Source organism: Prunus mume, linkage group LG2, assembly GCF_029339155.1.
Source record: "Prunus mume cultivar Tortuosa linkage group LG2, ASM2933915v1, whole genome shotgun sequence".
NCBI lineage: Eukaryota > Viridiplantae > Streptophyta > Magnoliopsida > Rosales > Rosaceae > Prunus > Prunus mume.
The window spans coordinates 43,299,618-43,324,755 of NC_142699.1; the positions used below are offsets into that span (position 1 = coordinate 43,299,618).

The 25,138-nt window shown below is 37.5% G+C and overlaps 2 protein-coding genes and 1 pseudogene across 3 annotated transcripts; 1 reads left to right on the forward strand and 2 right to left on the reverse strand.

The window, feature by feature from the left end:
- Positions 1-319: 319 nt before the first annotated feature.
- Positions 320-5,943, forward strand: LOC148920452 (uncharacterized; annotated as a pseudogene).
- Positions 5,944-8,861: 2,918 nt separating this feature from the next.
- LOC148920453 (uncharacterized) lies at positions 8,862-13,634 on the reverse strand. Its single transcript, XM_089044634.1, has 3 exons — positions 13,470-13,634; positions 9,348-9,494; positions 8,862-9,182 (listed from the first exon to the last, which is right to left on the reverse strand). Exons 1-3 carry the CDS (start codon positions 13,632-13,634, stop codon positions 8,862-8,864), a joined length of 633 nt encoding a protein of 210 aa, XP_088900760.1.
- Positions 13,635-16,665: 3,031 nt separating this feature from the next.
- Positions 16,666-21,067, reverse strand: LOC103322474 (protein CYTOSOLIC ABA RECEPTOR KINASE 5). Of its 2 annotated transcripts, none has more exons than XM_008224394.3 (8): positions 20,807-21,067; positions 19,822-19,999; positions 18,840-19,093; positions 18,601-18,727; positions 18,222-18,495; positions 17,391-17,523; positions 17,201-17,287; positions 16,666-17,044 (listed from the first exon to the last, which is right to left on the reverse strand). In XM_008224394.3, the coding sequence occupies exons 2-8, from the start codon at positions 19,913-19,915 to the stop codon at positions 16,922-16,924; spliced, it is 1,092 nt and encodes a 363-aa protein (XP_008222616.1). In that variant the 5' UTR covers positions 19,916-19,999; positions 20,807-21,067; the 3' UTR covers positions 16,666-16,921. The 2 variants fall into 2 exon arrangements, with proteins under 2 accessions (XP_008222616.1, XP_008222614.2); XM_008224392.3 differs by lacking the exon at positions 20,807-21,067 and adding an exon at positions 20,407-20,677.
- Positions 21,068-25,138: the final 4,071 nt, after the last annotated feature.

Consider the following 25,138-nt stretch of genomic DNA (forward strand, 5'->3'; position numbering starts at 1 on the left):
TTGTCGAATATAGATGGCCTTTTTGCAGATTTCGAATATAGGTGGTCCTTCAAGCTAAGCATGTGTTGGCAATGTCTGCCTTTAATAAGGTCAAAGTGTCTGCTTTTAATAAGGCAAAAGTGTTAGGTGGAAGGGTGTGAAAAGGGTTGTTTAATAAAAATTTGGCCTTTTGTATAATGGTCCTAAACTGAAAATAATTGAAAAGTGAGTTATGGTTTTTGTGTAATGTGCTTATACTTTGTTTGAATGCTGTGTTTTGTTTTATGTGTTATGTTTGGGACATGTAATATGTAGGTGATCCTGAATTGTTTCTATTCGAATGTATCATGGTGGTCAAATCTGTGGTAATTGTTATGCTTCTGGCAATGTAGCTTGGTTTGATTATTGTAACAAGGATAAAATGTCAATGACTGAGATAGACAATATGGTGAGGGAGTTAGGCTATGATGAGGTGATTAGTTACTGGTACAGTATCCCTATCTATAGCAATGGTGGCCTAACAAAGCTTAAGGAAGATCAAGATGTCATAGACATGCTTGTATTTGTACCAGAGACAAGGCTAATAGACATCTTCCTACATCATGGGGTTGATAGTAATGAGGGTTGGTTTTATAGTCAATCAGGATCAAATCTGTTTGTTGATGTAGAATCTGATATTGTGCCTAATTGAGGAGTTGTAATTGAGGAGCTTGATGACAATTATGGGGCTATTGTTCCTGTTGGTGGGAAATGCAAACAATGGAGGCAACAAAAAAAACAAGTGTGGTGATAAAAGAGCTCAATGAAGACCCACAGACCTGGAGGTGGGCCTCTCTAATCAGCTCGGCCTCAAACCCTTTTCTCCCGCCGCCGATCGGCGGGCGTGCCCTCTTGTGCCAATGCACCCTGGCGCGGCGTCTTCGTCTTTGACCGCGAGGAACCCATCTTCTTCAGGGAGCCCGGGCTGAAGCCGCCTCCTCGTCCGTCCGTCATCTCCTCCCTCCCGCAATCGCATAACACAACAAACACGGTTAGGGCACATTCGGTATACGCTACAATACACCAAACCGATGCATTACCGAACGACATCATTTACTTTGCCTCTCTTTTTCTTCTTCCTCCTCCTTCCTTCGGAGGTACTCAAGCTCGCTGATTAGACCTGCCTTGTACAAGTTCTTATAATCCAGTAGAGCCTTGTGAAAGCGACCTTCCTCGATATCCTTAACGAACGCGCAGTCACTTCTATCTCCCTCTTTGTAGCGATAGGCCGTTTCAAGGACACTGCAACACAAAAAACAACTTTCGGTTAGCTTCGGAACCCAAAAAATAAATAAATAAATAATAAAAATAATACTACTACCACACGGCATCCCATGGACCTACCGACTGTCTAGAAGGACGTAGGGATATGCCTCTCCACAATTACCCGGTGCGATTCCGGGCTCGGACACGGCACCGATGCCGGCACCAACTCTTACGAAGTCGGCACCCGACTATGAAGTGCCCTCCGCCTGCCACCAGCGGTTCATTACCGCACCCAAACTCCTTGATCGGCGCTCTTCGCCTCGTCACACTGCATGATGGGCGAATTGCTCATAGCTTCGGCTCTCCTTCACCGGCTATGCCGAACGCCGTGATCGCCCCAAGGAGTGTAATCCAAAGTTCAGATTAAACGCGCCGGCGTAACCAATCGCCGCCAAGATCTTCGCACCAATGCCTCAACGGCAACCGAAGCTCGTGCTTGAAGACATCCGTGAAGAAGACCACCTCCTGTTTGATCCTCGGTGACTCCAACGCCGGGATCCGCATCTTTACCGATTCCGGTATGTTGTACAGAGCCCTTATCTTTGCCACCACCGCCTCGGTCATGATGTTCGGCTCTAGGTGGTCCACCGAACACAAGGTCCTTTGGCTTCGCCATCGGTATCCTTTGTCGGCTGTTACCACCGTCCAAGACGCCCTCTCGAGATCGGCAAAGGTGACAGCTCCTTCGGCCTCTCCCATCCGATGCCCACTTGTCGATGGCCGAGCGCCATCAGCCCCCACTACTTCCCCACTACTTCTACACTCGAAGTGCTTCCCGAATCGGTAGACACCTCCGATACTTCCCTTTCGTGTCCTCGAAATCAGCACTATCCAGGGCTCGCGGTTGTGCTCTCCGAGGCCGTTTCTCCATCAAAAGATCTTGGGCTACGCCTATAGTCTGATTCGGTGTCTGACATCTACAAACAAAAGCAAAACGAAACTAAACAACATGCTCGAATCAAACCCCTATCCTAAAGCCCAAGAGCTGATGTTCATCTACGCTCATCTCAGTTCATCTAAGTTCTTATTTGTTCATGCAAGTATACAAGCATTTGATTCATACTGAGAGGGAAAAAACCAACATACCTTATTTCACACGGTGGTGGAAGCCGTCGGAAATCGCTCCGCCTTCGCGAATACTTGCCGGAAATCGCCTTACGCCGCCGCAATACCCTCGCCGGAAATCGCCTTTCACAAGCTCCGTTTGCTCTCCAAAACTCAAGTACCTCCCCCTACCGTCTCTTCCTCCTTTTTATAGGACGAGCCTCGCTTCGGGAACCGAAATGTCGCAACTCTTCGCCGCCTTGCCGACACGTGTCACCCATGCACAGGGGAGCCCAAGCGCCTACACTTCGATGTTTCGACTTCTCCATTCCTCTCCTTTTTGAGACAGCAACTTTCTTGGAGAACGGCAGGCACGCAAGGGTCTTGTTTTCACTCACCCTCGTGTCGAACAGCAGGCATGCACGGGTAGATTTTCAATCACCCCTCGTGCCGAACAAAAACACGCGGTCGATTTTCAATCACCTCTCGTGCCGGACGGTAGGCACGCAAGGGTCTTGTTTTCACTCACCCTTGTGCCGAACGGCAGCACTTACAGGTAGATTTTCAATCACCCCTCGTGCCGAGCAGCACGCACCGTCAATTTTCTATCACCTCGTGCGAACGGCGAGCAAGCAAGGGTTTTGTTTTCACTCACCCTCGTGCCGAATGGCGAGCACGCACCGTCGATTTTCAATCACCTCGTGCGAACGCAAGCACGCACGGGTCTTGTTTTCACTCACCCTCGTGCGAACGGCAGCACACACGGTAGATTTTCAATCACCCCTCGTGCGAACGCGTCGCACGCATGGGTCTTGTTTACACTCACCTCTCGTCAACGGCACTTCCTACCTCATCCTTTATGCGATGTTCACCCACCTTCGGCTCGCTGCCGCTCCCTTCCAATCTTCAAACCAACCCTTGGCTTGAGGACTTGGGGACTACATGATTACCATCGGCTTACAAATGGTGGCTGCTCGTTCCGGGTCGAATGCGAGCTCAGGGACACAAGCAAGTCTCTAACCAAGAAGTCCCTCCTCCATTGGAAACTTGGGGGACTACTGTTTGTACCATATCTGACCACCCACTCACGTCGTGACACGTGGAACGCTCTCAAGCCAGAGACCAGCTCAATTGAGCCATACCAAATGTTCTCTCGGCACTCAATACCGATTCAGGGGGTCGATAACGAAGTATCACTATCTCCTCCAACCTTCGGTATTGTCTACCGAGAGACCAACCGTCACGTCAATCCGATTCTAACATATTGCCTCAGAATTCCTGACAGAGCCTGTCAAAATCACGTGTCGACCTCTGAAGACACTCCCACGAGTCCCACATCAAAACTAAGTGCTAAGAGCATCCCAAATGCTCTCTATAAATAAAGCCTCTTCGCCCAGCCAAGTGGTAAGACTTTCTGACTTGATTAGTGCTTTAACTATCAATAGAATCGCTCTTAGTCACTAACTTTGGCATCGGAGTACCTTCGGCAGGTACCACACCGGTATCCCCTCCTAAATTCGGAACCATCAGCATACTTGTAAGTTAGCCTAAAATTTTATCTGTTCAGATTTAGTGCGAACACCAAATATATGGAAACATTGAAAAGCAATCCAAGTTGGCCAGTTAGCTCATTCATGGAGACGCTGGAGAAGGATTATAACACTGGAGTTTCTAGACAACAAGTTTATAGGGCAAAAGAGAGGGCATTGAGGCAGATTGAGGGAATATACGCAGAACAATACTCCAGAATTTGGGATTATTGTGAAGAGTTACGAAAGACCAATCCAGGAACAACAACCAAAGTTCAATGTGATTTCAATGAATAATTGGGTCATCCAGTTTTTCGAAGGTTATATGTATGCCTAGGTGCATGTAAAGCAGGGTTCATTGCTGGATGCAGACCCATTATTGGATTAGATGGCTGCTTCTTGAATGGTGTATATGGAGAGCACTTTTTAGCAGCAATTGGTATAGATGCTAATAATGAAACATGGTTGATTGTGTATGCAGTGGTTGAGTCTGAGTGCAAAGACTCATGGGTTTGGTTTCTGGAATTGCTGGTAAATGATGTAGAGATTGTTAACTAGTTTGGATACACTTTCATATCAGACAAGCAAAAAGGATTATTACCAGCTTTTGAGCAAGTTGTTCCTAATAATGAACATAGGTTTTGTGCAAGACATCTGTTCACCAACTTCATATTACAATTCAAAGGGAAAGCTTTGTCTAACAAATTCTGGGGCACTGCAAAAGCAACAATTGTTCCACAGTTTGCAAAACAGATGGAAGAGCTGAAAAACCTTGATAAGGGTGCTTATGCTTGGCTGACTAAACCAGAAAAACCTCCCAGGCATTAATCTTGATCACACTTCAGCACTCATGTGAAGTGTGATATTTTTTTAAACAGTATGTGTGAGTCCTTTCAACTTATTTATATTGGCATGCAAAGATAAGTCAATACTGACCATGCTTGAGATAGTTAGGTGTAAGTTGATGAGGAGGATATAAGGCAGAAGGGACAAAATGAAGAATTGGATAAAGGAAATTTGCCCCAAGATTTTTAAGAATGTACAGATTAATAAAGCAAAAGCAGGTGGTTGTGTGACTATGTGGTCAGGTGGAGGAAAATTTCAAGTTGGCAGTGGTGGGATTTCACAGTATACTGTGGACTTGGATTTGAGGACCTGTTCTTGCAAAGAATGGGATTTGACTAGTTGGCCTTGTGTTCATGGAGTAGCAGTTATAAATTACAATGGGGGCCTGAATATAATGGATTATCTGGATGCATGTTATCACACTCAGACATATTTCAAGGCATATGAAAACCTCATACTACCTATGAATGGGATGGAGTTGTGAGATATAACTAATATGCCATCATGTGTGCCTCATTCATACTCCAAACAACCTGGAAGGCCAAGAAAGGCTAGAAGGAAGGAAACAGGTAAATGCAGCAAGAAAGTCAATGTTGTTACAAAAGTTCAAGACTCACTGAAGTGTGGCCAATATGGAAGAAAGGGCCACAATAAAGGACTTGTCATAGGAATCTCCCCCTAAAAACAAAAAAAACCAAAAAAAGGAAGGCTGAGGTAAACATCTAAGGATGAACATTTGTTAATTTTATAAATGTTAATGTTTTTGGAATATGATGCAACTAATAGTTTATTATTTGTTGTCTCATCCCAGCAAATTACTCAAACAAGTGAAGCTGGTCCTAGTACAAAAACAAGGCGTGCTAAGCCTGCAAGATCTGTGCAGAAAGGAAAATGGAAGAGAAATGGCACCATTGTAGCTGGAAGTTCAAATGCATCACCAACTTATTCAGTTGCTCCATCCTCAACATATGCCCATCCTGCAAGTGGATATGCCTCTCTTGCAACTGGATCTGCCCCTCCTATACATCAACTGAAGCTTCAATTGCAATTCTTATTTATTGAGGAAACGACCTATGGTTATGGGAGCATCAAACTTGAGCAAGGAACAATGATGGTCTTGCACACTTGTCTGTGTTCTATTAGCTGGTTTGGTTATTTTGAGCATCAGACAGTTTTAGCTTTATTAGCTGGTTGGAATAGTTTATTATGTAACTTTGAAAGACAAGTTGCCTTATGTTAGGAAGATAGCTTGTGATATTTCGTAAGACAGGTTCTGTTTTTTTGGAAAACAAGTTGTGTTATTTTGGAAGGTTGTAGATGTTGTTCTGTGGCCTATTTTGTTGTAATGCTGCAAGTGGATATGTTATTATGTGGCCTTTTTTGTTGTAATGTTGCAAGTGGAAATGAATTTGTTCATATGCTGTACAAAGAAGTTGTTGGAATGAACAGGCTATTGCATTACCAAAATTTCACATTGTATGCAAATTACATAGTCATTCCCATTACATAACCAAAATGCAAAATGTTCATTCCCATTACATAACCAAAAGCATACTGCTTTCCATACCAAAGGCACGGTGTAGACCCTAACCAAAAGCACACTACATTACACCACAAGCACAGTACTTCCTATATCGAAAGCACAGTGCATCCCTAAAACACCCCCTTTCATGCCAATTCCAAAGTCTTCCGCTTCACTCCATCTGATCCACCATTCCCTCCAAAGAAGAACATTGCAATAAGCATCCATGACACCACCAATGCTGCCCAAAGAACCTTCTCTCTGCGTCTAGCCTTTGCTAGTGAATTCTCCAACTTATCCCGTCATTTTAGCAACCCCAGAATCACAACTTTAGACCTTTCACACATTTCCACATCATACCAAACCCAGAAATCACAACCTCCTCTACCCTGCACAAAACTCACTCTATAAATTAATATTTGCACTTGTTACAATTCAAAATCTAATATTTTGTACCAAATCCAGTTTTTTATCTTTGCACACACAGTGAATTGGCTCCCAGGATTCAAAATTGTCCATGAGGTTTGGATTCTCGCATTCTTACCACACCAACACAACATTGCCTTATGCTCCATTTCTCCTTTGTTTTCTGGGTTAAGAAGCCAATACACTCGGATACACCTTTTGGGTGGCTCACTTCTTCGAAATCGTAGATCTGAGCTCTCAGCTATGGAAATTTAGGATTTAGGTTAAACTGAGGTTGAGGATAAATTTGGGGCTTTCTCTTCGATCTCCAGCTCTTGCAAAGCATGCCCAATTTTGGGCGTGATGTTCAGTTTTTTTTTTTTTTGAATTGCCGGAACCCAAATCGCCCTTCAACTGGCATGCGCGGAATGGTCAAAGCGCTTGTGGGGTAGGTCCCACGGGTGCCACGTCTGGTCAACTTAACAGAATGATGAAATTGGACGATTTTAAAAACGTCAGGGCGTAAATTGATAAAATTGATACTATGGGGTCCAATTTGAGAATGACCCTAAACCAACAGGGTGTTTTTTGTCGTTAGCGCATTTTAATATTATTGTTAGACCATTTTCAAAGTTTTCTTAATCAAAGACCATATTCAATGTTTATGGAGCTAAACCAAAAATTCTATCTTTCAAAATACAAATGTTCATGTACACAAATAGTCTCAAAATTGAGTCCACAACTTTATTAATTATTTAAGAGTAGTTTTAACCTCAAATTTTTTGTGAAGTTAACTTTTTATGAGTAATTTTTGTTTATACCATTATAATTTATTTTTATGAACACTTTAACTCAAAAAATTTAAATTTCGAAAACATAATTTTATTTCACTTAATGAAAGGACAATGAAAAGGATTGAAGCACCTATGTATGTGAGAGAGGAAGAAATTGATTTTGTGTGGAAAATTAAACATATAGATAGCTATTTATAGAGTTTGGGATGAGTTTTGAGATTGGATCCGATTTAGATTAATATTATTATTTTGATGCCAACATGGTCTAGCTCGTCTCAGGTTTAGACCCCTATAGCATTATAGTAGTGTGTGTGAGTGAGAAACCCCCTCTTTCCTATAGTTTAGATTATGAATCGTACTAACAAAATATTACTATTTTGATCGTTGCATTTGAATTTGGGCCATTGAATTTTTTTTTATACCATTGGAATCATAGAGATTAAATATGGTTTTGTGATTTAGGGTAGTCATTCTGTTTGTATTAAAAACATATTTGACATCATACTAGCTTTTGAACGGGCCCATCTCCACGTAGGCTGTAGTAAGGACAGAACCAGGAATTGTTTTAAGGGTGGACTAATATTTTTTTTATATATAATGAGATATCTATTATAAGCTTACTTTTCTTTAAAATATATATATATAAACAATAAATTAAACACATATTGTCAAACAACAAACAAATATTACATTGCAAAAAAATAAAAATAAAAAGAGTTGATCTAATAAAGTGGAACCCACACTCCTTGAGAGAATCAAAGTCATTGATTATTGAATTTGAATCAATATTCACAGAAAGTTCTTTCTCAATATAGACAATAAGGGAATCTGCAAGATACTTATCCTCCATCTTGTTGCGAAGTACAATCTTAATATGTTTCATAGTTGAAAATGCTTGTTCTATTGTTGCTATAGAAACCGAAAGAGTTAATACTAAATGAACCAACCTATCAATCAAATAATATGCATTTGCTTTGTTTGTTTTATTTAATATTTAATACTTGACATAATCAGAAAGAGTAGACATATTTCGAAAGATATCAAGATCTTGTTGATGTACTTCAAACTCAAAAAGTTCTAGCTGACACGTCAATAAACGCAAGTCTTTAACAATGAGAATCAGCGGATAAAATTTCTTTGCAAACTTGCAATTATCATCAATCTTAAATGCTTTAAAATCATTGGTAGGGTCCAAAGCAGAACTAAGAATAAGAAGTTCCATTATTCCTTCATTGAATCTACTGTTTAACTCTTCCAATTGATAATCTATTATATCATTGAATAAATCATATATGGGATATCGATGTCATGTTTCTTTGCAAAATGATTCCACATTTTCTAGGAAAATATCTCATCCATCCAAATGAAATTTTTCTTAAGAATATCTTTTGTATTATGTACTAAATTCATGGTAGTCAAGATATCTTGAGATTTATTCTATAATGCTCGACGAAGGCTATCAATAAGTCCCATAATTTTTTCCAACAAATGCAAGATGAAAATGAACTCGTAAGACATCATAGCTTTGAAAGTACCAATAGCTTCCCTGCGTATGGAGCTATTGGCTCCATCCTTAATCAATGTCTCAACAATTGTACAAGATGCATTATACATATTTATCAAGTCCAAACAAGAATCATAATGAGATCCCCAACAAGTAGCTCCAGGTCGATGCAAGGTACCAATCTGATTAGCCCATCTACCTGTCTCATGTTCACCAATATCCAACATATGTGCAATATCAATTGCTTGAGTTGCCTATAGCTTGGGAGAAGCAGTAATGATATTGATAATTGAATTCAATGTTGAAAAGATCAACCAAATAGGAGCAACATTTTTTGATGCTGCAATTAATGCTAATTGTAGTCTGTGAGAAAAACAATGCACATAATATGCACAGTGGCAATCTCTAAGAAATAATACTTGTAGTCCATTCCATGTGTCTCGCATGTTGCTAGCCCCATCATATCCTTGACCTCGCATTTTATCAATTTGGAGATCAGAATTAATAAGAACCCGATATATCTCTTGTTTTAGTGTTGAAGAACTAGTATCTTCAACCCTCACAATCTAAAAAAAAACAAAAACCATTCCCGTACAAAACCATCTTTATCAACAAATCTTAGAACAATGGTCATTTGCTCTTTATTAGATGCATCATTTGCTTCATCCACAAGAATACAATAATTTGATTCTCTAACTTCACGAATTTTAGTTCTAACTTTGTCTGCAAGAATATGTAAAATTTGCTTTTGAATCAACCCTAAGATATATTTAGTATTTCCGAGGGCATTCTCTAAAACAACTTCAACAACTTTGTCATTCCATTGAGTTGTATATTTTATCAATTCAATAAAATTACCACAATTCATCATTACCTATCGATTCATCATTCCCTCTAAGAGTACATGCTTCAAATGTAAGCCATTGAATACTCTCAATTGTTGCCTTGAGTCGTAATCGATTCTTCAAAATTTGCTCTTTCGATTGTTTATGAATCACTTTCTCAATATGTTGAGAAGATTTCATTAAGTCCCCAGCACATCTTACCCATTTGTTATGTGATGAAGATGGACCTCCAACATGAAGCAAAAATGCACAATTTTTTCCATCATTAACTCTTTTCCAATTGTTAAACCCATCAATAATTAGTGCAGACCCACTTGCTGGATTTTTTTCAAAAACAAAGCACGGTAAACAATATGCCTTATGTGACGAAGGAGAATACTCTAACCATGGAAACTGTGAGAACCAAGAATATTGAAATCAACGTCTCTGTTTCCGGAATAAAGTCCTTGGATACTCAAAAAGTTTAGATTGATAAGGCCCCATTTTGATATACGCCCTTCGAATCTCATAATTTTGATTAATGGGCTATTCACAAATTGCAATGTGTTTCACTGGATCCCGTTCTAAAGAAGTAGCATCAAATTCTTTAGGTCCAACTATGTGAGGTTTGAGATGCATAGGTTCTTCCGGAATTGAAGTATCATTACAACTTCTTTCGAAGAATGAATCAATTGTTTTTCCCCTCTTTGTCGGCCTATTATCATCAACATGTGATATTATGTCCAAACAAGAATACTATAAAGCTAGAAGCAATGCAAATGCAATCCAACAGAAGCAATCCAAAATATATGCAATCCAACTACAGCTATGGAGCATAAAGCCAATATTTAATCATAATATTCATTGTACCTACTATCAAGATTTACTGTACAAAAAGCCAGAAAAAAAAAATTACAATTTTTTGTACCTTAACCTTAATTTGTCAATACCTGTAGTAGAAATACATATAATATAAACTCAAATATTTAGAATAGCATTCTTTAGTAAATACACAGCATAAGAAAATAGATTGAAAACTACAATCAAGTTTACCTTGAGAGGAAATAAAGTAAGAATACCTATGATTCTTTATTGCCACTTGATCAAAGTTCAAGGAGATATGAGATACTTTTTAGTGGTTGAGAGAGAAGAGAACATAGGATTGTTTTGTTAGGCCAAACAAAAGCCAAAGAATAGACTTTATGGTTAATTGGTAAAATTCGACAATAAAAAGAAGGTAATTAAGCGAAGAGAATGCAAGTGGGTTGAAGATATATTATTAAATAACAATATGTATTTTTTCCATTAGCTTATTATATTAGAGTCAACCCAGAAATGTTGGAAATATTAAATAAAGGCAAGTTACAATATTTGGCAAAAAATTAAAAATTAAAAATTAAAAAAAGGCAAGTGGGGTAGGTTAAAATTTTTGGGGAGTAGAAATAGCTTATAAAATTTAGACCCCCTTTAGTTTTCTATAGATTTTGCATTGGGCTACAACACACTTAAGCCTGTGAACAGTACCGTCTTGGGCTGTAGCGAGCTTACCAAATTGCAATTTACGCATGGCCCCATAATATTTCTTACATCATGGCCTAGCCATATACAACCGTTTTTTCAACCTAAAAACCAAAAGTTTGGGTTTCAATCCAACATGTTGAACCAAAGAAGATGTACATTGAACCATAAAAGATGTGGGTATATGACCCATTTCTCCGACCTAGGGGTGCAAGTTGGATAAGAAATTCCAATTTCGATATATTCCGATCTGAAATTTTCCAGCTTTGGCATTCACAAATTAAATATGGCAATCAAAAATTCCAAATTTCCAAATTTCGAAAAAGAAAAAAAAAACATTAAAATTGGACTGCATCTCAAAGTTCTGAATTTCGAAATACCCACAATGACTAACTTCATGTTGAGATAAATATGATTCAATCAACAAAAAGACATCCTACGAGTTTGATTTCATGCACATATTTCTAAGACCTAAACCGACCATTTTGTCTCAACCCTAAAAAAGCAGTAGTTGCTTCCCCAATCAACACTCGCCTAAAACCTTGGAAGGAAGGAAAAGCAACAACTGCTATGACGGTACCAATCCTAACTCTAAGGATAAGCCCCCAAACTCACTTTGAAAGCTTCCTTGTTCCATGAGGCATCATCATTCAATTTCAAAAAAGAGTGGCGAGGAGGCTCATATATTTCTCATAACTTTCACTCAAAAGGTGGGCATATAGGAGATTTCCCAAGTTTTTTTCAAGGGATTCACTCCACTTGGAAGGTATGTGTTTTCGGAAAATTATTCCCCCTCGTCAGAACAAAAACGATGGAAAGATATAAAAAAGTACCAAGATGATGATGAGTGAAACAAGAGAGCACACCAAGAATTTAATGGGGTTCGACAAAAAAACAAGCTTACACCCACGAAGTGTTACCGCCTTCATTATATGGGAGAAATATAAGTACAAGAAAATAAACCGCTCAAGAGTTTTGTACCTAATTCCAAGCCCATATCACTCTCACCCAAGAGAAATCCCCTGTCTTAATTCTCCAAGAATTATACAACTCTTGATGCGTACATAACTCCCTAGTGAATGAACACTCACACTCAAACTCAAACTCAAACTTGAGTTGATGCCTTAATGCCTTACTTGATTCCCAAATAAGAATAGACCTCCCTTTATATAGCCATAGAAAAAGGCTCTAGATGCATTATACCATCTAATGAACCAAACACATTCAATGAGTACATGCTAACCACCATCCACATACAATGGATGCATGTACCATGTGACCATATGCATTGAAAACTTGTTGAGAACCCCAAAGGTGCCAAGAAGGGACATTGCACCCAACAATCTCCCCCTCTTGACTTAGATGAAGGGTATCACACCACCACTTCAATGCCTAAAGTCCATCTCAATCCGACATACTATTTGTAAATTCCACAAACAAACATTGGCCTTAACCTTTTACCATCTACACGTAATTAGAATCAGAATGTGGTCCTAGCTCCCACTGATTCATAACGACTAATGCTTATGTGCAGTTGTGCCGAGCAACACTTATTGATTAGCTCTGAAGACGAACCTTGACTCGACCCCTTCCCTAGCTGAATTTTCCTTCTTCCCATCATCTGAACCTAAGAAACATATAACATGTCTCTGCTGTCCCCGCAAATGAGACCCGCCTTAAGTACTTAATTTCATGTACACGCCATTTCCCATAAGCCATCGAGGTTTAAGTACTTCCTATCAAACGATATAAACCACAACACTCTTCTCTATTTATCAGGACAATACAACCACGTGTGACTTTCAGAACTCCCCTACTACAGAACACTTGCAGCCATTGGATTCTATTTGGCTCAAGGATATCAGATTCCTTCGCAACTTTGGGAAAAAGTCTACAACACCCAAAGTGAGCACCGCTCCACCAAACATCTTGATTTTCACTATTCCAAACCCAATGGCGTCACATTTGGACATGTTAGGAAAAGAAGAAAACCTTCCGTTTGAATCTTTGAACGCATCAAAATATTCCTTCCTAAAGCAAATGTGATTACGATATCCCAAATCCAATATCCAATCATCGTGAGAAGAAGTGTTACCATAATGGTGGCACTATCCGAGCCTTACTATCCTTCTCATTCTTTTTTCGAATTAGATAGTCTCATTTTAAATGCCCCAACTCCTTGCACTTGTAGCATTGAACGCCCTTTCCACTATCCCTGGATTTTGACTTGTTGTGACTGCTAGATCCCCTAACAGTTTGCCTTCCCTTTTGATTTTGACTATGAGCAACAAAGACGGACCCCTGGCTATCCTCAACTATCTTCCTCTTCTCATTAGACAAGAGAGTTGCCTCCACATCCTTCATCTTTAATGTATACTTACCATACAACATCGTAGTAAAAACGTGGTCATACAAATTGGGAAGTGAGGTAAGCAGTGAAAAAGTTTTATTTTCTTCCTTAATCTTGACATCAACCCTTTCCAGTTGATTCAACAACCCCTTGACACATTGAAAAGCTCAATGAGATTTCTAGTACAACATTCTCATCTTAAAATACATCAACATTTAGCTTGTACAAATCCTATGATTTTCGCTTTGTGTGGAGATTTATTTTTAGTTTGTTATTGTGGTGTTTGGAAAAAAAAAAAAAAACAACTTATATATATATATTTATATGAATCTTGTACAAAGAGAATTAACTGAAGGAGAGAGACTTATGGAGAGAAATAAAATTGATGGAGATTATCGCATTAAAATTGAGAAAAAAGGAAGTAGTAAGCCTCTCCAACACCTTTTTTTTAAATAAATAAAAAACTGCCATATAACAAAAAAAATGTCGTTGGGTAGAGCGGCGCTTCTTTGCGCCTTCCATCTTTCATCTATAGAGTTACGCCTTGATAAAGCATGCCTTTGATGGATTGCACATTGAAAAGCTCAATAGATTATTGCTTGACAAATAGATTCACTTCGACTCTTATTGACCTCGCCACTTTCATCTATAGAGTCAGTCTCTATACTGACATACCTCGACTCCAAGTCTTCTCACCCACCATCCTCTCCTGCTTTGCATCCTTACCCTTCACTATTCTTTGCCAAATAGTAAAGCTCATATTTCCATCAAATTGTTCCACCCTGAATTGTGAGGGAATACTTATTGCCATGACGAAACTATGATTACAAGCACCATGATCATCTAGCCAAAGCTCTGATACCACTTGTTGGAAAAATTAGTATTCCTCGTCACAACAAAATAAAAAAGGAATGCGCCAAAATGACAATGAGTGAAACAAAAGACACCAAGAATTTAACATGGTTCAGGAAAAACTAGTCTACGCTTCACTATATGAAAGAAATAAAAGTACAATAAAATAAATTGCACAATAGTTTTGTACCCAAACTGAAGCCCATATCCCTTAGGATACACCCCTTGTACATCCTTTCTCTGAAAAACATGTGAAGATCACTCTCACGCAAGAGAAATTCCCTCTCTTGAATTCTCCAAGAATTATACACACTCTTGATACACACCCAACTCCTTAGTAAATGAACACTCGCACTCACACTTTTTTTTTTTTTTTTTTTGTCATCACTCACTCACACTCATACTTGACTTGATGCTTTGATGCCTCAATTGATTCCCAAATGAGAATAGACCTCCATTCATGTAGTCATAAAGAAGGCTTTAGATGCATTGTACCATCTAATGAACCAAGCACATTCAATTGATGCACATACAATGGATGCATGCACATCATGTGGAAAAAAACCACATGCATTAAAAACTTATGGAAAAGCTCAAAGGCCCTCTACTAAGGAGGGACACTACTCTGAATTCTCATGCAAAAAGTGAGTGATTTCACAGTAAAAGGAAGCAACTAGAGCGGTCTCTTGGCCAAATTAAGCTATCATCATCAATTTCATTGCCCACATTGGTAGCTTCAATTACCTTAGTTGCTATGGTGATATTTGATGACGAATGCATTCTAAGTTCCATTTGTTGGTGAGAGAGAGAGAGAGAGAGAGAGAGAGAGAGAGAGAGGAGGGTAGTGCGAGGGTGAGGGAGGAGTATTTTTCTTCCATTTTTAATTAATTAATGTTAAAAAAAATTATTATTTATTTTGTCATTCCACGTGGCAGAATACGAGCAAGTCCAATGAGTCCATTAATTGTTATGACACCATCTGACAAAGAAATCAAAATAACAATGGTATGAAGTGGTAGGAAATGAAAAGGGTTATTTACTCAAATGGTCCTCAAACTTATACCCAAGTTGCATTTTGGCTCCTCAACTAAATTATTCATTCAAATGGTCCACCAACTCTTTATTAATCAGCGCATTGGTCCTACCATCACATTTTTTGTTAAATTTAGTCACGTGAGCAGCACATGCTACATTTATGAGGGTAAATAAAACTTTTGACAACTAAAAAATAAAAATATATGACTACAAATTTTATTTTTTAAATTAATTAGAAACTATAAAGGAATATATAAAAAAAACAAAAACAAAAAGTAACCCTAAAAAAAACCAGCCCACTCAACCCCACCCCAATCTCATCCTCCCCCACTCCAATCCCAACCCCCATCTCATTGTGGGTTTGCAATAGCATCTCGGCACTCCACTCTCCCCATCCCCGTCCCCCTTTTTCTCCCTCTCCCTCTCTAGGATATAGAGGGAGAGAGGAGGGGACATGGAGAAGATAGGGTTAGCTGTGGGGAGGACAAGATGGGGGCCTGGGGCAATGGTTATCAAGCTGGGGGCTGGGAGAGGGATATAGGTTTTTTTTTCTTTGATTTTTAGTTTTTAATTTATTTACAATTTTATTTAACTGGATTGTTTTACCCATATATTACGGCAATATTGACAGAATATAACAATAGGACCAATGCACCGATTAATAAAAAGTTGGTGGACCATTTAAATGAATAATTTAGTTAAGATACCAAAATGCAACTCGGGTATAAGTTTTATGACCATTTGGGCAAATAACCCAAATCAAAATTTAGGTTCGAAGTTAACATGAAAAATACTTGAAATAGGAAAGGCTGAAACGTAAACTTCCGAATAGCAATGTGAAATTTACTATTCTTTCATAAAGTTGTAACAAAAAGACCAATCAGTGTAGATGGTACATGCGGCCTGTTTGCGAGCAAATGGCTGTTAAATTGTTTCTTTCTAAAAATTTAAAAGTAATAATAATAACTGTTCAACATTTGGGGCCTCAAATATGGCAGTTATAAGTACCAAAAACTGAAACTCTATACCAGGTTGGTCGAGACTATGCACAATTATGAACACCCTATATACCAGGTTTTGCAGAGTTTGATTTTCTATTACAAAACATGCGCGATAGACTTCATTCAATGATACAGAAGCCAAAGAAAGCAAACAGTATTCAGAGAAAAATATATCCACCTCACAACCCAATCCCCAAGTCAATTCATAACTAAAAAATTAGAAACCGGGATAGTTCCAGCAACATACAGAACTCAGCAATGACATGAAACTGGCCAAACCAATCCTACACATCCAATATCATATATGAAAAACAAAAGAAAAATATATATTTATAGAAAGTTTATGATGAAATCAGCAGGCAATTTGAAAGCAGAATGTTTCAGGGACGCAGAAATTCCAACAGAAGGAAACTTCAAGGCTCTGGAGCTTGTGGTGGTGGCAGCTTCAGAAGGGGTTGAAGAGCCTTGACAACAATGCTCATATTTGGCCGGAATTCAGCTTCATATTGCACACACAATGCTGCCACAGCTGCCAGCTGTATCAACAAAACAAAAATCACATTCTAAGTTGCTAAATCTATAATTGGATATCAAAAACTGTGAGCACACCAATATTAAACAAAAAAATTCTGTGAATGGTGGACAGGTGGTTGTGGAGAGAGAGAGAGAGAGAGAGAGAGAGAGAGAGAAACCTTTGCGACTCCTTTAGCAGGATAATCTCCCTTTAGCTTTGGATCTACACATTGTTTAACTTTGTCTTCACTCAATCTTGGAGTAGCCTGAGAAAAAGCAGGGTATATGTCAGGTCAAACTAAATGAAGCAGAAGACTGGTAGAACAGAAAGGAAATGATATTCCCAAAGAAGTAAGCATATAGACTCACCCAAGTAACAAGACTCTGCTGTCCACGTGGCATTGTATGATCGACAGGTTTCCTCCCAGTCAGAAGTTCTAGAAGAACCACACCAAAGCTGTACACATCACTCTTCTGTGTCAATTGACCAGTCATTGCATACCTGCAGAACATTTTTGCAAATTCAAATTAACTGTGATCTATAACCATTTACACTCCTCAATGACCAATAGAGGTGCATATACCTCAAAGAAATGTTTTCAAACAATTCCACTCAGTGTTCAGTGATCAGACTAGTTGACATCATATATGGAAAAATGCAATTCCAGTGACTCTTGATACAAATGACTACTTGAGTGATGCCTTTTGTAGGTCCACATAATTCAAACAATCCTTATCATCAAAGTTTAATTGAACTATATCTCAATAATAACATGATCCATTGAGAAGCAATTATCATCTAGACCCACCACAATTCCAGTCCAATACCATCCTATTCTAAGTAAAAACTACTTCATCTTATAAAAGGCATATTGAATTTGATGGTCGAAAGAATCGCAAACAGTGTTTCACAATGAATCCCAAGATAAATGCACTTTGCCACTTAATTCCTATCAACAAATAAGCACCAAAGACGGTGAAGTAAATGATACAAAGAATTTCGAACTACGAGATCTCATTCCAGCTGGATGCATCAAATAGCCTAGTAGACAGGTCATAGCAAACTTTTATTTACACGAGGAGGAGGAGGAGGAGGAGGAGGGAGGGAGTAAAACTTGAAAACCAACAACCCAAAGTAAACAACCATAAAATACATGACAATAAGTTAATAAACACATATATGTAGTTTAAGAGACATACTCTGGGGCATGATAGCCAAACGTTCCCAAAACTCGAGTGGAATGAAGACGAGCAGCCATATCAGGAGCCTGATTTGATAGATTAAAATCTGCAATCTTGGCTTTGAAATCTTCAAAGAGAAGCACATTACTAGATCTTATATCTCTGTGTATAATAGCAGGTTGAACCTTCTCATGCAAGTATTCCAATCCCCTAGCCGCATCAACTGCAATTCTCACCCGCTGCAACCAGTCTAGTGTGGGACCTGGTTGAGCCCCTTGAACTCCCTTTCTACCTGTAATTGCACTCGCATTGAACTTAATGGGTTCTAGTTTCTAAAAGGAAATTTCAAATCAAGTGAATCTGAATTGTAATTAAAATGAAAAGATGTTTTACAAACCATGTAATATGTCATGTAGAGATCCCATGGTCGCAAACTCATAAGCAAGCACGCGCAAACTTCCGTCCACACAGTAACCAAGCAACTCAACAAGATTTTCGTGCTTCAATCTCGAAACCATGGAAACCTTATATGAAATATGTCAAGATGCAGTCAGATACGATAAGAAACCACTAGTCACATACCATATACCAAATTGTGATACAATTATATTTCAAGAAAGAGAGTTGCAGACAGACCTGGGTCAAAAACTCGCCATTTGACTCGGGCTCGGATGCAACGTCAAGCTTCTTCACGGCCACAGCTTTACCATCATTCAAGCTTGCATAATATACTCTTCCATATGATCCTTCACCAATCAATGACTTAGATCCGAAATTGTCAGTCTTCTCTTTCAGCTCCTCCAAAGACAATGGAGGCACTTCAATAGGTGGTGGGGCCTTCTGTACGTCAGATTTTACAGGAGCTGACACCTTATTGCCCTTTTGGTTCCCTAAACATGCAAAAAATAGATGGCCAAAATAATCCTATGTTATAACCGGAAGACATTTCCATTAAATTGTTCCAGTACTTTGTTAGCAACCTCAAAAACCAATTAAACTATTGAATTTATTTCATATTTATAATAACACTAAAAAAATTTCATACAAATTGATTTTATAAAAAACCAACTTATAATGAAACATTAATAACTCCTGAAAATTTCGTTTACAAAACTAGTTAAATAAGCTTGTCTGATGAGGAAAAATCAACACATAAACACACATGAATACTCACACATGCAGACACTTGTTCAATAGGTGATCTTTAACAGCATTAAATTCACAGGTTTCATTTGCCTGCGTATGTTCAAAGCCGAAACATAGAAAAAACTTTGCTATTTGGAGTCAAGAATTAAAACTTAATGTTCAAAGACTGCTGACAGAGATATGGATTGTGGTTGAAATCCATGATGTGGCAAAGGTCATATAATAAACATGGCAACGGAATATTGGTGGTTTCCAGTTTGGCATAGTGTTGGCGCTTGTGTTGTGGGGGCAGTAGTAAATTTTGAAAATGATAGCTCAAGGATTTAACTTGAACTCAAAATTTAACACTGTAACCATGATTCTAGAATCACTAGAAACTTCGAGAACTAACACCTTAGGTTACTAAAGTGATTTCCTTTTTTCAATTACAGGAAACTCTTCATAATTCTAAATAAAAGTCAGAAAATTGTACCATCTGCATAATGCTTCGGGCTCTTCAGGTGTTCATTTTCGTTTGATGGATAAGACTCTTCGACGTGACAAGTACAACAGAGCCACTTGCGCATCCTGACTTTCTTCCTCAAATATAAATCGTCGTCAGTACTTGTATTCTCCAACCGTACAAAGTAACCGGGGGGAGGGGCATGTGCCTGCATTGTGCCATAATTTGATTGGATTCAGCATCATCACATAATAAGTAATTTCTAAAACGAACAAAAGTCCTGATAATTGAAAAATTAATGCTTTCAAAAATATCCAAGAGAAATACAAGCAAATGAAACAATCAGTAAGGACTGTCTTTTTTGGTAATCCAGTCAGCACTGTCATAGATTTATATGATTGCCAAACAAAGCATTGCACATAAACTAAATTTATTCATATAATTTGTAATTCATAACATAATTTAGAATACTTTTTCTATTTCTTCCAATTCAGTGAGCCTGGTCTCAACAATCAAGAGAGATGGAATCAGATTCATCTTAATTACATACTAACCAATAAATTTCGCATATATACCTCTACTAAACATCATTAATAAAAGAGACATTATTCTTACCACTAAACCACGGCTACGGCAGTTAGCACCCTCCATCAAGATTAAACACAAATGCAAATTCACAATTATACCAAAACCAATCAATTGCAGGACAAAAGCAAGAAACCCAGAAACGAATTGATCCCAATTCTTCAAATTAACCAAACAATCTCAGAATTAACAAGCGAAGGAAACCCCCAATTCAATTTAAGAATAATTACAAAAAGGAATAAATCAGAGAAAGGGAAATGGGTTGAGTTCTGAGATTCAGGGAAACGAGAGAAATGAGAACAGGTCAAATAGGGAATGAGAATTGGGTCGTAAAAGAAAAGCCAGCCAGATCGAAAAACCGTATTTACAGGAAATAAGGGGCAACACAAGATAAACAGAAAATTAACAATATAAGGATGAAAACGACTACCTCTGTTTCTCTTTCTGTCTCTGTTTCTCTCTCTTCTTCTTCGCTTCTCTCTGTCTTTCTCTTTTAGGGTTTGTAAGGTGAAGGGACAGGTAGGATTTGAAAGGGCTTAGGCTGTTGCTTTTTGGGGGGTGAGAGAAAGCTGAGAGGTTGGGTTGGTTTGTTGTATGTGAGAAGGAAAAAAAAAAGCAGAGAAAGAAAGAAAGAAAGAAAGAAAGAAAGACAGAGAGGCAACGCGGAGTGGCCGACTGGTGAGGCAAATCAACAAATGCTCAGATGGACAGATAGATATACCCTCTAAGTCCTTCCCATTTATTTATTTATTTATGGAAAATGTCCACTTTCTCTCTCTACAAGTTTGTTTGTCTTGGTTTCTCTCTCTCTAAAACCATCAAATTTTCTATTAAATTTTTTTTTTTTTACCATTTGCGATACATACAATTTACAAATGTCCCTCGCTTTTCACAACTCTAAACTATTTTCTTTTTTGGAACTATAAGTTTGATCTTATTTTCTCCTCCTAAACAAACATATGTTATGCTATGTTTTGTTTTTTAATCAGTATGTTATGATATGTTATTATTCTATTCATTGTTTGGAGTATTAAGGGAAAAGATTGGTTGTGGGAAAGAGGAGCATGAAAGTGAGAGAATTTGGTGACTTTGGTGTTTTTGGGGTATTTGATACTTTTTTGAGTCTTGGTCTTATTTTATTTTATTATGTTTTTATTTTTTATTTTTATCAAAGATAAACTCTATTAGATAAACTTCAACATTACAAAACATTACAATAAAAAACATTAACAAGTATCAATCCTAAGAAGGCAACAAACTAAAATGTTAAAAACAAAACTAAAGCGCACAAAAGCCGCACTAAAACTATTATACTACATCACCACAATTAACCATAAACCTAAACAAAGCTCATATACCCAACATAACCAAAATTCTAAAGCAATGTATGACCCTAAACAAACCCTAGCACCAACATTGAAGAAGTGTCGTCGCAGCTACACCCACCACTACATCCGTAACATAATTGGGGAAAACATGGTTTCTAACGATCTACATGCGCTTAAGAACGAATAAAAAAAACTACCTTGACAAATAACAATTGAGTGATTGTGGCAACCTCATTTAAAGACGATATAGACCCAAATTTAGAGAACATGAGCAGTGTTAGAGAGTGGTTTTTTCATTATGTTTCACTTGTGTTGGTGTAAGAGAAAAACTTAATTAAAATGTATTGTGTGATAATGGCATATTACAAATGTCTCATTTTCTCTCTCTAAAAAATTTACCAGTTTTTATACATACAATTTGTGTCTCTCTTGCATTCTTGCTTTTTTAAAACTAAGTTTGGTCTTATTTTCTCCTTCTAAAAAAACACATAATTTATGTTATTATTCTATTTATTTTTTGAAGTATTTTTTTTCTAATAAGAAAAATATTGGGCAGTGTGAAAAAGGAAAAGGAAAGTGAGAGAATTGTGAATTGTAATACAGGTATTGGTGGGCTCCACCTTTATTAAAGAGGTGGTACCAATGTATATATAAATGTGGTAAACTTAGCATTATCCTTTTTCATTTTTAGTTAAAAGATAAAAGAAGAATGTATGTAAGAAATGTAGTAAGCAAGAAAGAGGTAGGGAGGAGTGAGGAATATGAAAGAAATGAAAGAAGAATGTATAAAATAAAAAGCGGGAAAGAGGTAGGGATGAGTGAGGAATATGAGAGAAATGAAAGAAGAATGTATGAAATAAAAACTTGACAACGGAAGTTGGGATTGTTTTTAGTTTTTAGTCTTTGGTTTCCACTTTAGGTGCCATTTCATAAAGATTTTATCCTCATCTTCCTCTTGCATTTTTTTTTCCACTCCTTTTATGCGAAATAAAATAAAAGTATCCTCCTACAAAAAGTTTCAAAGGGATGAGAGAGAAAAGCGTATAATGGACAATAAGTACTTTTTTTTTTTTTGCTTTTCACTTTTTAACATCTTAAATAGATATTTTTTTTCGTTATTGGACCATATTTTCAGGGCAGTCCCAAGTGATTGTTTTGACCCGAAAGTGATGAAATAGTAAGAGCATCTCCAATAACCTCTTCAACAACTTTGGAATGCTAAAATAGATTAGCCACATCATCAAAACTATCTCCAATAGCCTTGGATTGCTAAAATAAGTTAGCCACATCATCAAAACCTACCTTGAAAATGTTAAAAACATGCACTTTTTCTTTGGGAGTTTTACTAAAACATCCAAAATAGGGGCTGAAATTATAAAAAAACCCAACACCCAAGACACTTTATAAACACACCAAAAACCCATCATTACACACACTCAAAACTCATTCATAAACACACCCAAAAAATATACAATTGTTGATTTTGGGTGTGTTTCTATGTTTAAATAGTGCTTGGGTTTTTTTTATAAATACATGTCTAGGATTGGATTTATTTATAAATTTGTTCTTTTCAGATAATAAATACATAGACATTCTTGACATGGTTTCGTATTTTTCATTATTTTTCATAACATTACATTAATTTCATTGAAGAGTCTATTGGGGCATAGATTATTAAAGTAGCAAATAAACCTTTTCAAATTGCCACATAGATCAACAAAATTTAATCTAAAGAGCTTAATGTACTTGATTGCAACAAAAGTTTATTGATAAAATTGAAATTACATAGAGCCAACCAAATATAGACAAAGTATGTCATTTCACCAAAGAAAAGAAAAAGACCGAGGAAAAGAACGATTTTATTCTTTTCTCCCTCTCCTATTTCTTTAAAATTTGAAAATCAAAATAATAGTTCATTTCTTTTCTGGTCCCCTTCCCTTTACGATCATGAAAAGGTATCATTGGATTTCTGCTTTATTTTTTGAGTGTGACAAAAGATATATGATCATACATAGTGCTATAAATTCTTTAAAATTTGAAAATCAAGTGTATAACAAGCACCCAAGTTTGTTTGAGAAAAAGAAAGAATCAAAACATTAAGGGCATTTACAATCCTTTAGAACAATGACATTTTGATTCATAGCCACTATGGTGCATATCAACTCTTCATCTGTATTCCTCTGATGACCTGACCAAAGGAGATCTGAAATGCATTAGTCTGAATGGGTTATTGCAGTAGATTTGGATGAAAGAAATTGGCTGCATCATCCTCTGGGGACGATCAAACCAAATTTTGCAGTCCACAATCCCCAGTAAAACAGCGTGCAAACTCTGAAGAAATTAAAAAAAAAAAAATTGCTTCAAAAGAAAATTGCAATTGTATGGTTGATACTAATCGGAGGAACTAACCTTCTTATAGAGAAGTAATTAAGAAGCACACATATTACTTCTTCAAAGCTTGTTTTCTCATAGTTTAGACATGCTGCATGAACTAGAGAAAAGAAAGAATGGTTTTTGAAGGCACTTCATTGGATGACTGGTGCACAATTAAGGATATAATGCCAATTACTAAGAGACATTCAGGATTCCACATGCCTGAAGTTGTACTGGTGATAATAGTACAGTGCCCATAAGCATAAGTCCATTTCAGCACTCTCCTACACATTTGTCAACATTTCATGGCAAATCAAATCAAATTTGATGTTATAGCTACTTTGTAAAAAAACACTAGAATAATTCCTTTCATATCTTTCAAAGAAAATAAATCTTTATATATCTAACCAAAAAGATAGTAGTTCACCTTCTGCCAGGCATCAGTTATGAACTTGAGCTGAGACTCGGGTCTGCGCTGTACGTCGCTAAGCTCCTCCATCTGAGAAAAACACAGCCAGGATATCAATAAAGTAAATGCAGAGTACTAGTCAGATGAGGCTTGTAAGCCACAGCCTCTTCTTGGGGATTAGCATAGGGATTTCAAAAATGATGCCTTGCTGACTTAAATCTGCAAAAGTTTTAAATATGGTTCTAGTTCTGCAATATGGTAGAAAGATAAGTACTAAGATCATTTATGTTTTGAACACTTTTGTTACCAGCTACTCCATTGTAGAATGAAGATAGCAAGCACATGAACCCATGTCTGTATGTATCAATAATATATATGTATGTGCGCATGTAGAAATTTTACAGATACTTACATTCACAGTTCGCATTTGGTGCAAATCCGCAAGAGCTTTTTGCCTCGACTGCCATGGAAGAACAAAAAGATTTTAGTGAATAATTAGAGGAGAATAGGACCTTTATATCGCTCCATCAAAAACAACATTAAGGCTTAGACAATTAAATCCATAAAACAGAAGACCAATGCATAGACAAATCTTGATTACAAATTCAAGAGGCTTCCAGATGCAAAACTGAAATCACGCACAGATGTATAC